Genomic DNA, 14855 nt, shown 5'->3' with positions numbered 1-14855 from the left:
AAATCCAGGTTGGTGACTTTGGGTTAATCAATTTCTCTTAATTGAACCAGAGGTGGGTTCCTACCAATTCAGATCAGTTCAGACCAGTTCGGCTGAGCCAGTAGTGGTTTGGTGGCCTGGGTCGCCGGAACTGGCAGTGATCCAGTCCTGCCACACCCCCAAACTAGTTCTCCCGGTGGTGCCATAGGCGCCACCATCTTGTTTTTGACTTCTGCGCCTGCATAGAAGCATTTTTATAGTACTGTGCATGCACGCACAGCGCGCATCAAGCATGCATGCGCACACTGCATGACCATAAGCGAACCTGCAGTAGTGGCTGCTGGAACCCGCCCCTGAACTGAACCCACCTGACAGGGTTGTTGTTGTGGGGAAAATTGGAGGGGGAAGGAATATTAGATATGTTCATCACATTGACTTTCTGTACTTTTAAAAATAATGACGGAATATAAATAAATAAAATTTCAAAATGTGCACAAATCCATCTATAGTATTCTTTTCCTCTGATTCTCTTGTTCAAGTTTGTTAGGCTATGAGGAAAGAGACATTTTCTGAGGCGCTGTAGAGAACTTTCTGGAGATATCAAAGGCTGATCTAATAGTTAGTGATTGGACTTGGTCAGCAACTTGGTTGTATCTTCTGAGTAACTCTCCTGATGAAATGTTCCAAAGGTGAAAAGACTTGTCTACTCACATCTCTGTCCTCTTCTTTATTCCCAGACAGCTGTTTCCCCAGGGCTTGCCTGATGAATTCACTTTGATCATCACTCTACTCTTGAAGAAGCAGACTACCAAAGAGAACTGGTATCTCTTCCAGATCACTGACCCTCAGGGATACCCCCAGGTATAACCATCTAACTTCATCCAGTCTTTCCATTGCCTCTCTGGTCCATTGTTTTGCAGTTGTTATTCCCCTAGCTAACCCCAGTTAAACCTTCCTTCCTTCCTTCCTTCCTTCCTTCTTTCCTTGAATTTGCTCAGCCAAGGATTTATTCTGCTTCCTACCTTCCCCTTTCAGCTAATGGTGCCAATGAGATTGTGCTTGCACGTATGAACATATAGCCAACTCTAAACTCGAGTTAATAAGATATGACTGCTATGTTCATTCCATGTGCAATGGACCCAAGAAAGAAAAGTTGTCATTGAGTGTTGTGACCCTGTTCACGTTACACACTAAAGTAATGGCTGAGTTCCCACAAGATGCTGAAACACAAATTACAGAGTCCACCTCCATCAAACCAAGAAATGGAGTGAGATTCTGTCTTGACCTTCACAAGATGGAGAATTCTCCAATTAGATGATGCAGGGAGAATATTCTCTGTGTGGGGTGGAGAACCTAGCCCAGCTTGCTGTCTTCCAAATCAGTTAAGCATCAAGTAACCTGCAAATGTGTCAGACATCAATGTCCCAAAGGTACCTTTTCAAGAGTCCAGTTGCCTCTTGAAAAAAAAAAACACCTTTGGGACAATCATGACCTGGATGACTGAGAATCTCCATAGACTGTCAGGCATCAAGTAATCTTTTCAGAATTTTGCAAGGCAGGTTGAACATTAAGTTATGCATTAACATGCACTATATTAAGGAAAATGTGTATATGAAAGCATTATATAAAGGAAAAAATCCACTAAGCATGCATATATTAAAGAAAATTGACATAAATCATATTCATTTTTACATAGGTTAAAAAATGATGCAGAAACATAGAACAGTCATCTATCCTTACCTGTTATTACTATATATTTATGACCAGATATATAATCTTTAGACAGATTAAACCAACTTAATTTGCAAGAAAAGGGGTCAAAAAGGAACATGATAAATTTCATCCGGATAATATCATCATCGGAACAAAACTCTCCCTATGTTTCTAAGGATTTTTGTTATTACTCAAGATCTCATTTTAATTACAATGTAAGGTTCATTTCTTTAACACAAAATATCACTACAGGTAGTCCTTCGACTTACAACCATAATGGAACCTGGCCATAAGCCGTGACAATTGTAAAACAATAAAACTATTGTAAAACAAAAAAGTCATGTGACCGACATGATTTTATGATTTTTTTGGTTGATGATTGTTAAGCAAATGCAGTGGTCGCAAAATGATTGCCATGGTCATGGATGTGGGTTTGCTGAAAGTGCCTGTTTTTAGCAAAACAGTTGTAAAATATAACCCTGTGACCATGGGATGATGCAAATGGCTATTAATGTGGCCATGTTGCAGAATAGAATAGAATGGAATAGAGAAAATAGACTGGACTGGACTGGACTGGACTGGACTGGAACAGAATAGAATAGAATAGAATAGAATAGAATAGAATAGAATAGAATAGAATATGGAGTGGAGTGGAGTGGAGTGGAGTAGAGTGGAGTGGAAGAGGAGAGGAGAGGAGAGAATAGAATAGAATAGAATAGAATTGAATAGAATAGAATAGAATAGAATATGGAGTGGAGTGGAGTGGAAGAGGAGAGGAGAGGAGAGGAGAGGAGAGAATAGAATAGAATAGAATAGAATAGAATAGAATAGAATAGAATAGAATAGAATAGAATAGAATATAGAATAGAATAGAATAGAATAGGAGAATCAAATTGAAAATAGAACAGAACAGAACAAGACAGGGCACTGGAAGAGATCTTGGAGGTCTTCTAGTGCAGCCCCTTCCTCAAGTAGCCAAAGGAGTGAAGTAGAAATGATCATAAGTCTCATTTTTCAGCCAGGTGAAAACTTTGAACGATCACTAAGTCACCGGTCATAAGTCACTCTCACTGTCTCATGGTTGAAACTCAGGCACCTGAGATGTATTTACAATGGTTGCAGCAAGGATGGTTCCTCGCACTTACAACCATCATAGCTTTATAGGACCAAACTCCAGCATTTGACATGCAATTACAATGGTTCCAGCTTCCTGGGGTCACGTAATGAGTATTTTCAACTTTTGCAGCTGGATTTGCTTAACATCAGCAGTGATTCATTTAACAAACATGGGGGGGAGTCATAAAAAGTGGGCATAACTCATTTAACAACCGCCTTGTTCAGTAATGGAAAATCTGGTCCCAATTGTGATCATAAGCTACAAGTCTTCTGACTTATCAGTTCTCATAAATTTCTGTCCTTTTCTCTCCATTAAGTGGTCAGCCTTCCAGCTTCCATTCTCCCCTGTCTCTCCCTCTCTGTCTCTCCCTCCCTCCCTCCCTCCCTCCCCCTCTCTCTCTCTTTCTTTTTCTCTCTCTCTCGAACAGGGGTCTCCAACCTTGACAACTTTAAGACTTGTGGACTTCAACTCCCAGAATTCCTCAGCCAGCTTTGCTTGAAGAGGTGTAGAGTCTTGACGAATCCAAAATGCCCAGCCATCCGGGAATCATGAGCCCATTGAAGAACATTGGGTCTAATGGATATAGGAACGTATAACTTCGCCCCAATCCAAGGCAATCCAAGCCAGCTTTTCTGGATGAAGAATTCTGGGAGTTGAAGTCTATAAGTCTTAAAGTTGCCAAGATTGGAGACCCCTGCTTTAGAACATTCTTCTAATCAGCACTCTCTCTTCTTCCTTCTACGTTTTCAGCTCTCCCTGGGGATCAACAGCAAAGAGCGGAGTCTGGAGTTCCAGGCCAAGGACCATCATGGGGAAGTGATTGGCGTAGTCTTTGCTGGCAAAGGCATCACCTCCCTTTTTGACTTGAAGTGGCACAAAATGGCAGTCAGCATTCAAACCCAAGTGATCTCGGTCCATGTTGACTGCAGCTACATCTCATCTAAGCCTCTGCAGCTGCGCCAGCAGTTGGTCAGCAATGGCAATGCATTCGTGGGGCTGGAGGCAGTGCGTGGGACTCCGGTGATGGTGAGTCACGGGGGCAGCAATGGTAGTGGTGGTGGTGGGCACATGTGAGCATCCTGTGGCTAGGAGATATGTCTCCAAGTTGAGCTGACCACAGTTTTCTCCAAACTGGACAAGCTATTTTGCTTCCCCTCCAAGAGAGAGGACAACTTGCTGCCACAGACTTCAATGTACCCTGTTTCCCTGAAAATAAGACCGCCCCAGATGATAAGCCCAATCAGGCTTTGGAGCGCATGCACTAAAATAAGCCCTCCCCCCAAAAAATAAGCCCTCCCCGAAAATATTACAACACAGCAGCAGCCATGAGGTGACCATGCTCTCTGCCTCCTGCACCTCAAAAATAACCAGACCTCCCCAAAAATAAAGCCAACTGCTTATTTTGGAGGTCAAAAGAAAATAAAACCCTGTCTTATTTTGGGGAAAACACGGTAGCTTCTCTGGTGCTAATGCTTAGCTTAAAGAAATTGAGTCAAAACAATTGGAGAGATTCAAATTGGTTTTCTTAATTTGCTAACAGAAATGCAGTAATCATTAGGCTCCTAGCCAGCAAAAGCTAAGAGCCCGGATGCTGGAGTACTCAAGTCATATAATGTGGCAGAGTAATTGAATAATTAATTTACAACTGCAGATAAAAGACACAGAGGACCGAAAGAAGGTGAGGGCCTCTAGTCTTACTTTTTAGCAGATCAATATTAGCTTTACAAAGACATAAATTCTACAGTTGTCGATGCATTGCTTATACGGGTAGCCCTCGACTCATAACCATGTTTAGCAGTCATTCAGAGTTACAGCAGCACTGGAAAAAATGAGTTTTGATGTCCTCACTCTTACAACTGTTGTAGCATTTCCACAGCCACATCGGAGGTGGTAGTCAACAGGTTTTGACCAGTTCTGGAGAACTCATAGCAGAAAATTTGAGTAGTTCGGAGAACCAGTAAATACCACCTCTGGCTGGCCCTGCCCACATCTATTCTCTTCCTCCCAAGTCCCAGCTGATCAAGAGGGAATGAGGATTTTGCAGTAACCTTCCCCTGCCACGCCCACCAAACCATGCCCACCAAGCCACGCCATGCCATGCCCACCAAGCTACTCCCACCTATCCAGTAGTAAAAAAAATTGAATCCTACCACTGAGCCACATGATCAAAATTTGGGTGCTTGGCATGTAATTACAATGGTCCTGGACCATTTGCAACCTTCCCAGCTAGTTTCTGGGAAACTGGCTTTGCTTAACCTGTGCATGATTCACTTAATAGCTACAATAAGTTGTTTAGCAATCATGGCAAAAAAAATGTCATAAAATTGGGCACAACTCATTTAACAACCATCTTGCTTAGCAATGAAAATTCTGATCCCAATTGTGGTTGTTTCCCACTCTGAAACTCTGAATACCTGGAGATCCACAAATTTGCAAAATATTCCCATTTCCTTGAATGATTCTCCCCTTTTGTAAGTGAGGAAAAATCTTCAAAAACATATATCCTTAGAACGTTTCAGGAGAGGCAGCATCTGCTGGCAACTGAAAAGTGTCTCTTTAAACGCTGGATTTGTATGGGCATGTCTCAAATCTAAGAAGGCAACTCCAAATTTGCTCCAGTTTTTTCCCCATTTCTTTTTATGATGCATGAAATGTAGTGGCCACTTTGCTTGGTGTAGGATCAGTTTCAAAAGGAATGTAGCTCTAGAGAATGTGAGTCAGTGTGAAGCCCACAACTACTGCAGCAGTAATGGAGCCAGCTGTCTTCCAGCAAGAGAAAGAGCTGAGAGGCATCAGTCCTGTTGTCTTCGATATTGGTTTTGTGTGCCGTGTGATACATCAACACACATTAGCTTCTTGTTGTTCTGTCATCCTCTCTCAGATATTTCATGCATGGGGCAAATGTTGGAATGCATACAAAGCTGGGGTGGAATGCTACAGGTTCGGGCCAGTTTGCCTGAACTGGTAGTAAAAAAATGCTTTAAAAAGTTCCAATGATCGTGCATCACAGCTGATTGTCGCACAGCTGATCGTTGAAACTTTTTAAAACTTTATTTAGCATTTTTTTACTACCGGTTCGCCCAAACCGGTAGTTAAAAAATGCTAAAACAAAAAAGTTTTTAAAAAGTTCCAACAATCACATGGCACAACTGATTATCAACCAGCTGACCATTGGAACTTTTTTAAAAACTTTTTAAAGCATTTTTTAACTACTGGTTTGCCTGAACCAGTAGTTAAAAATGCTTTTTAAAAAGTTTTTTTTAAGTTCAACGATCAGCTGTGCAACAATCAGCTATGCCGCATGATTTACATTCGCCAGAAAGCAGGAAATCGTGCTTTCTAGCAAATCTAAATCGTGAGGCACAGCTGTTCCCCCCTCGCTGTTCTACTTACCTTTGCAGACTCAGAAAAGGTTTCTTAGTGCCTGTGGTGCGCATGCGTGCAAAGCACATGTTTGGTGTGACTTCACACGTGAAGCAAACTGGTAATAGACTTCAGTGCATTTCACCCCTGACCTAAAGCTTAATCAGAAGCTCTTAACTATTAAGGAAGTAGGCTCCTACCATAATGCCTAACTTTGGGACTGGAGAAGAGAAAGAGAATGGAAGAATACCCCAATGGTAGTCAAAACTGAAATGAGATTTTTTTTCCCCCTCCCAGTTCCAAAGTTTCTTTTCTGGAGTGAATATGAGCACAATGAATTGAGAACAAAGAAGTAAGTCTTCCTCTTAAACGGACAACAGTAATAGCCAATGAAGAAAGAGTAACCCATAGAAAGACTGTGCACTTTTATAATGTTCTTAAGGGTGAAATATACATTGAAACTCACCATCATGAGACAAATAAGGCCCGCTTAGGATATTCCTCCCCACAATACCTTTGTGAGCAGAAGTTTCTGTGAATCTACTTTGTTTCCTGAAAGAAAAAGAGGAATTTCAAGAAAAAACTTAAACTGCTTAAATAATACTGATGACATTCCTTCTAGGGCAATTCAAGCATTGCTAAAATACACAAGACAGTGAAAAGTGATAAAATAATTGCAGGGAGTTGATCAAAGCTGCAGAAAAATGGAAAGAGTAAGGCAAGGGAATCTGCATAATTATAAAGAAAGAAAAACAAATCCCATTGCACTAACTGCATGGTTCCAGGAAGCCATTGTTAAAGCATTTGAGCTGATCATCCAATGCATAATTAACAAGAAACTAAGCTATTTTGATAAGAGTGCATTCTGAGATAAATCAAGCAGCTTTCAGAAAGCTTGTTCTAGGCCAGGCCTCTGACTTGACACTATTGTACCACATCCTATTTCTGTAAGACCTTTCCAGCTCTGGACCCTTCCAGTGGATTAATGCTAACCTGGAGAAGGGATGCATTATGGTTAAGTGTATGGTGTGGTAATAGCCTGAAAGTATTTACATGTGAAAATGTATGGATAGAGGTGATTGGGGTGTCTGCATGTGTGCCTACCTTTTTGTATTGCTCATTTAGTTCAGGGGTCGGCGACCTTAAGCACTCAAAGAGCCACAAAGGTCCTAACCGGTAGCCCCCCATTCAAATCTGGAGCTGACCAGAAGTCCGGTTCCCCCACCATAGAGTCTCCTCCTAGTACAGCGTCTTTTTTCCTCTACGTGTCCTAACCGAAAGCCCTATCAACTGTGGTGCTGACCGGTGACAGGGAGCTGCAGCAGAGGGATGAAAGAGCCACATGCAGCTCCAGAACCATGGGGTGCTGACTCCTGATTTAGTTTAAATGGACTTGTCCACTTTAGCTACACCCATTTTGAGAGAGCCTCTCAGAACCAAGGGCAGCTCCTCAGGTCACCAACCTTCACGTGAAACCCAAGAACATGTGAGAGACAACCAAGCAGAGCTGTGGAGTGAAGTTAAATGTGTCATCAGTTTAGAGTTGTTGCCACCAAAAACCCAAGTCCAGCCCCTCTTGACTTCCATTAACTCTTATCTAGCACCAGTTTAGTGCTGACTGTAACGTATCCAGATCCTTATATACATATTAGAATAAATCTTCCATGCTGCAATTTTACAAATGATCCTGATTCTTTGCACCTAACAGAATAACAGGGAACAATTCAGCCAGAGTTGAATTCTTTATTTGCTTACATATGGCAGACCTAATCTTGCTAGACTGAACTTTTATTACTGTTACTAATGGCTTTGCCCTGGGAGATTCTAGAGCAGCGATGTCCAACTCAAGGCCATGGAGTGCTTGGATTCGGCCCACTCTGGAAACAGCAAATGACTGGTCCATTGTTCTTCTGCCAGTGAAAACAGGCTCCTGAACTCCATTTTTGGCTGCAATGGGCTGCTGCAATCCTCCCGAACTCTGTTTTTGCTGGCAGAAGGTTGTAGCAGACCATTGCAGCCAAAAAAGGAGCTGGGAACCCATTTTCACTGACAGAGCATTCAGGCCACCACAGGCACCCCCGACACGAGTGATGTTGAGCTGGCCACGCCCATCCTCTGAGGTAAAAAACAACCCTGATGCAGCCCTCAATGAAATCGAATTTGACACCCCTGTCCTAGATAGTGGATTTTTTAAATATCTTTTCTTCTGTTTCTTATCCAGTTCAGGGCTGTACTGTCTCTTGTCTCCTTCCCCTCTCTAGACTGTGCTGTATCCTTCCTGAAAAACTACCATTTCACTTTAACCCAATGGTGATATTCAGCCAGTTCCTACCTAAGAGCCAAGGTGGCGCAGTGGTTAAATGCAGCACTGCAGGCTACTGCTAGATCAGCAGGTCAGCGGTTCAAATCTCACCGGCTCAGGGTTGACTCAGCCTTCCATCCTTCCGAGGTGGGTAAAATGAGGACCCAGATTGTTGGGGGCAATATGCTGACTCTCTGTAAACCGCTTAGAGAGGCCTGAAAGGCCTATGAAGCGGTATATAAGTCTACTGCTATATTGCTATTGCTATTTTGGGAGAACCTGTCGTTAACTGTCTAATCAGTTGGGAGAACCAGTTGTTGGAAGAGATCTCCTTTTGTTTTTTCCCACTCTACAGGACTAATCCTGTAAGGAAGGCAGGAAGGAAACATTCTGGTGTTGTTTCTAGCCTAATCTTGAATGCTCTGCTTATAGAAACTGCCTCTCTGGTTAACTCTTATTACATTTAACTCTTCGCTAAAGCGAAGCACCCATCGATGTGAGTAATGTTGAGTTGGCCACGCCCACATGGTCACATGACCCCTAAGCTCCACCTACCCAGCTGGTCATTCGGACAAAAAAGGGTTGTTAAATTATTTGAATCCCACCACTGCTGTAACCTATCCCTCTCCCACTCTCCCTTCCCCCCCAGGCACCATCTCTCACATCAACATTAGGTACCTGTAGCTTATCATAGGTGAACATGAACTTGCCAACACTATTTTAGCTTGTTAGACTCCAGATAGTTTGGTTTAGTAGTTTAAGGCACCAGGCTAGAAAGTAGGTGAGTGTGAGTTCTATATAAAAGTTTGCATCAGGCTAATTAGCAGAAGATAAAAGCATACTTACTACAGTATGAACAGTGTAGCCTCAAAATTAATTGGGTGAATAAGTAATTATTCTAATAATTAATTGAAACTCCTGCCTTAGGCAAGGGGTTGGACTAAATGACCTTCAAGGCCTCTTCCAGTCCTATGATTCTATATAATTTTTAAAATGGCTAATTATGTGATAATGTGTGGTATTTGAAGGACATTTTCCTTGTTCCTTCATCCAAAAGAATCTAGGTAAAGGTAAATGTAAAGGTTCCCCTTGAACATACTGTATGTGCTAGTTGGTCCCGACTGTAGGGGCAGTGCTCATCTCCATTTCAAAACCAAAGAGCAAGTGCTGTCCAAAGACGTCTCTGTGGTCATGTGGCCGGCATGACTCAATGCCGAAGGCGCACGGAATGCTGTTTCCTTCCTACCAAAGGTGGTCCCTATTTTTCTACTTGCATTTTTACATGCTTTCGAACTGCTAGGTTGGCAAAAAGAAAAAAGAAACTAATCCTCATTTAAAGAACACTGTAATCCACTCTTACAAGGAAGATTTCTCCTTCTAGGATTGTATGATCAATTATTGATATTTTAATAGATTCCAAATATTAGGTGTACAGCCAGAAAGCACATACACAATCTTTCTTTTCATCCTGCAGCTTCTGTTAGGAGGGCTGATCCGAACCTGGGGCTGGCTCATCCATAATATTTATGGTCGTCAACTGGGCAGGAGGTCACAAATCCTGGCTAGTGAACTCTGACATATGTTGGACAATTTCAGGGTAATTTTCCGCTAGCTGATGTTGTTACTACCTGTTGAGGGTAAAAGTGCAGCATCCTCTACAGAATTCACAGGCATCCTGTTGAAGAAGCCTACTACAAATGGTGGCTGAAGAACTACAATACAAATATTGTGTAGGAAAGTGAAGCAGTAGAAATACAGACCTGTGGGAAAATATGTGTCAAAGATGAGGGAGGTAGGGACAAGAGATCTAGTTATCTTGATCCATTCCAGTCTGCCTTCAGGCCCGGCTACAGCACAGAAACCGCTTTGGTCGCATTGACCGATGATCTCTGGAGAGCCAGGGATGGAGGCCATGCCTCCATCCTGGTACCCCTGGACCTCTCGGCGGCTTTCGATACCATCGACCATGGTATCCTTCTGCGACGACTGCAGGAGGTGGGGGTGGGAGGCACTGTTCTACGGTGGTTCTCCTCTTACCTCTCAGACAGGTCGCAGTCGGTGTTAGTTGGAGGGCAGAGATCGACCCCTAGGCCCCTAACATATGGGGTGCCGCAGGGCTCGGTCCTGTCCCCCCTACTCTTTAATATCTACATGAAACCGCTGGGCGAGATCATTCGACGGCACGGGATAAAATACCACCAGTATGCGGATGATACTCAGTTGTATCTGTCCGCCCCGTGCCAACTCAATGAAGCGATGGACGTGATGAGTCAGGGCCTTGAGGCTGTTAGAGACTGGATGGGGGTTAACAAGCTTGTGCTCAATCCGGATAAGACCGAGTGGCTGCTGTGCTTCCCTCCCACTAATTGGCCAAGTGTTCCATCTCTCAGGCTGGGGGGGGTCAAATACTACGCCCCTCAGATAGGGTCCACAACTTGGGAGTCCTCCTGGACCCACAGCTGACTTTTGAACACCATTTGTCAGCTGTGACCAGGGGGGCATTTGCCCAGGTTCGCCTGCTGCACCAGTTGCGTCCCTACCTGAACCGGGAGGCTCTCACAACAGTCACTCGTGCCCTTGTGACCTCTAGGCTGGAATACTGCAATGTGCTCTACATGGGACTGCCCTTGAAGAGTATTCGGCGACTTCAGCTAGTCCAGAATGCGGCTGCACGAGCGATTGTGGGTGCACCTCGTTTCACCCACATAACACCTATCCTCCGCGAGCTGCACTGGCTACCTGTTGATCTCCGGATACGCTTCAAGGTGCTAGTTGTCACCTATAAAGCCTTTCATGGTATTGGATCTGGGTACTTGAGAGACCGCCTACTGCCAATTACCTCCACTCGACCAATTAGATCCCACAGGTTAGGCCTCCTCCGAGTTCCATCAGCCAGTCAATGTCGACTGGCAACTACGCGGAGGAGAGCCTTCTCTGTGGCAGCTCCGACCCTATGGAACGAACTCCCCGTGGAGATTCGTACCCTCACCACCCTCCAGACCTTCTGCATAGCACTTAAAACCTGGCTGTCCCGACAGGCCTGGGGCTAAAGACCTTCACCGTACCCGAATTGTATGAATGTTGTGCTTTTAATGATGTATTGTCCTATATGTAACTCGGTTTGTCTCCCCCTCCCTTTGAATTGTGAGCCACCCTGAATCCCCTTGGGGAAAAGGGCGGCATACAAATATTAATAAATACTAAATACTAGCGTAATGGTAATTTCTGAGACCTATAAAGACATATGGTGGTTTAAACAATCAGATGCACACTCTTGTGTTAACAATGAAAGATCTACCACTTCCCTGGTTCCTAGAAAAACAGAAAGAATATGAAGAAATCTTACCCTCAAGGAGATGTGTTGGGTGTAGAAAGGAAATAGTTCAGTTCAGTGGTGAAATTCAATTTTTTTACTACCAGTTCCTTGGGCATGGCTTGGTGGGTATGGCAGAGGAAGGATACTGCAAAATCCCCATTCCCACCCCATTCTGGTGCCAGCCAGAGGTGGTTATTTGCAGATTCTCCAAACTACTCAAAATTTCTGCTACTGGTTCTCCAGAACCTGTCAGAACCTGCTGAATTTCACCCCCAGTTCAGTGGCTGGAATTCCATCCATCCCAACCCTTTCATCCCAGTAAATCTTGTTAAAGAGATTCAGTCAGATCATGCTGGGAAAAGTCTTACTTTCAATTTTAGGCAGATCCTGAAGAGCCCAAGAACCTGTCTGAAAGCAGCATGTAGCCCTGGTTTGTGGTGGTGGATGGATGAGAAGAAAGTGATGGTGCATACGATGCTGTAATTTGGCAGGCTGGTCCAAAAATCCTTTTGCCAGAACTTGTGCAGCTTATGAGTGAAGTCATGGTGAGGTGGGGGGGGGGGAATCATGACTCATAAGTTGCTGATCCAAATGAGACCACGCCTGATATCTAGGCAGCTTCCAAAGAGATGTGACACAAGCACTGAAAGAAATGAGAGATAAGAAACAGCCTGGAGAAATAGGCCTGTTTTTTACTTTTACTTTGGATCAGGGCCATGCTCCCTCCTCAGAGAGTCAAAAGGAAGGGATTTTGAAATCTGAGGGAAGGGTGGGAGGGGAAATGAATATATTTTTCATCATGATTGGTGCTCCTCCTCTGATTCAAAATAGATGTCCTGCAAGTCAATATTTCCAGACATCTGAGATTAGCTGCTAGTCCTGAGATTGAAGCCCTTGGCCTGATGCCGTGTCTGCAGCCCACACAACCTAGGATTCAGGGTTAAGATTTTGCTCTCGGCAATTCTATCCAAAGACGGTGTGAAATGCCAAGAAACCTGGGATGCCATTTGAGAAACTCAACATTTCTCACATACTCATTGGTGAAAGGGTGGCTCAGTCAGGATTCTTCTCCAGGACCTGAAGGATGCAAGCTTTCTTCCCGGGATTTTTTTAGTTTGACCTAAAAACATGCTTGTTTGTTTTTCCCAGTTTGACATTCAGCAGCTGCACATCTACTGTGATCCAGCCATGGCAATGCATGAGGGATGTTGCGAGATCTCCGACAATGGGGTGAGTAATTGTTAAGGCTTTGCAAAGAAATGACACTTTTAATTATGGATGACTGGGAGGGTTGTGGAATGTTCTTGCCAATTTCCATGTTACCCTAGAATCTTCAGATGCTTATCTGCAAACATCTTCCTAGAGTATTATGTCTGGGTGTGCAAACATATCCACACCCATGCCCAAAAGTGTCTGGATGATTTGTCTAGGTTACACATCTATTGTTTGCAGTATAGCATGCTGCTATTTCATTCAACTACAAGGCCTGGGGTTAGTTTTCCTACAACTACTAGGTGCATGGGACCAGGAGTAGATCTGTCTTGATCTGTGGGCTTCCTACTGTAGATGTAGTAGATTAATATGGGAGATGGAATACTGACCAGATCACCTTCATCCAGCAAGGTTGTTCTCCAACTCTCATGTTCTCAACTTAATGTACAGGTAGTCCTCGACTTACGATCACAATTGAGCCCATTTCTGTTGCTAAGAGAGATATTGGTTAAATGAGCTTTGTCTCATTTTATGACTTTTCTTGCCACAGTTGTTAAGTGAATCATTGCAGTTGTTAAGTTAGGATTGTTAAGTGAATCTGTCTTTCCCATTGAGGTTGCTTGTCAGAAGGTTGCAAAAGGCGATCACATGACTCTGAGACACTGCAACTGTCATAAATATGAGTCGGTTGCCAAGTGCCTGAATTTTGATCATGTGACCATGGGGATGTTATGATAGTCACATGAACAATGGTCATAAGTTACTTTTTTCAGTGCCATTGAAACTTCAAATGGTTGGTAAATGAACCGTTGTAAGTCGAAGACTACCTATACAACCAAAATTTTCAATTAAATAGGGATTTGAATTTGTGGGCACACCATTGTATTCACTGTGGGCTTTAATGTGGACTGATTTATATTTTGAACTGCTGCCATTTTCAAAGTAGATCTCTGGATATTTGCAAAATTGCTATTCATCTTAGAATAGAATAGAATAGAATAGAATAGAATAGAATAAAATAAAATAAAATAGAATAGGGAATAGGGAATAGGGAATAGGGAATAGGGAATAGGGAATAGGGAATAGGGAATAGGGAATAGGGAATAGGGAATAGGGAATAGGGAATAGGGAATAAGGAATAGGGGAGGGCAGGGCAAGGGAGGGCAGGGTAGAGTAGAGTAGAATTAGAATAGAATAAGGAATAGGGTAGGGTAGAGTAGAGTAGAATTAGAATAGAGAATAGAATAGAATAGAGTAGAATAGAATAGAATAGAATAGAATAGAATAGAATAGAATAGAATAGAATAGGGTATGGTAGGGTAGGGTAGAGTAGAGTAGAGTAAAATTAGAATAGAATAGAATAGAATAGAATAGAATAGAATAGGGAATAGGAAATAGGGAATAGGGAATAGGGAATAGGGAATAGGGAATAGGGAATAGGGAATAGGGGAGGGCTGGGTAGAGTAGAGTAGAGTAGAATTAGAATAGAGTAGAGTAGAATAGACTAGACTAGACTAGACTAGAATAGAATAGAATAGAATAGAATAGAATAGAATAGAATAAGGAATAAGGAATAAGGTAGGGTAGAGTAGAGTAGAATTAGAATAGAATTAGAATAGAAAGAATAGAATAGAATAGAATAGAATAGAATAGTTGTAAGTTGCTTCTCTCCTTGATTAGTTTCCACCCATTGCTTCTTGTTCTACCCTCAGGTGCTTTGGAGAATAGTTTGACTCCCTCTTCTTTGTGGCAGCCCCTGAGATATTGGAACACTGTTATCATGTCTCTCCTAGTCCTTCTTTTAATTAAACTAGACATACCCAGTTCCTGCAACCATTCTTCATATATTTTAG

At 42.9% G+C, this 14855-nt stretch overlaps 1 protein-coding gene across 1 annotated transcript in view; it reads left to right on the top strand.

Annotated features, from left to right (window-relative positions):
- Positions 1-14855, top strand: part of LOC106548014 (collagen alpha-1(XVI) chain) — a 203597-nt gene that overhangs the window by 87962 nt on the left and 100780 nt on the right. The window contains exons 5-7 of the mRNA XM_087728047.1: positions 717-840; positions 3560-3835; positions 12940-13020. Coding sequence (XP_087584173.1) covers positions 717-840; positions 3560-3835; positions 12940-13020 — 481 coding nt within the window. The remainder of the gene's footprint in view (positions 1-716; positions 841-3559; positions 3836-12939; positions 13021-14855) is intronic.

The sequence above is a fragment of the Thamnophis sirtalis genome, unplaced genomic scaffold (genome assembly GCF_051295495.1).
Source record: "Thamnophis sirtalis isolate CommonGarterSnake01/CBP01778 unplaced genomic scaffold, rThaSir2_p1.2 scaffold_13, whole genome shotgun sequence".
In the NCBI taxonomy this organism is placed as follows: Eukaryota; Metazoa; Chordata; class Lepidosauria; order Squamata; family Natricidae; genus Thamnophis; species Thamnophis sirtalis.
This window is presented reverse-complemented; position numbering and strand designations above follow the sequence as displayed.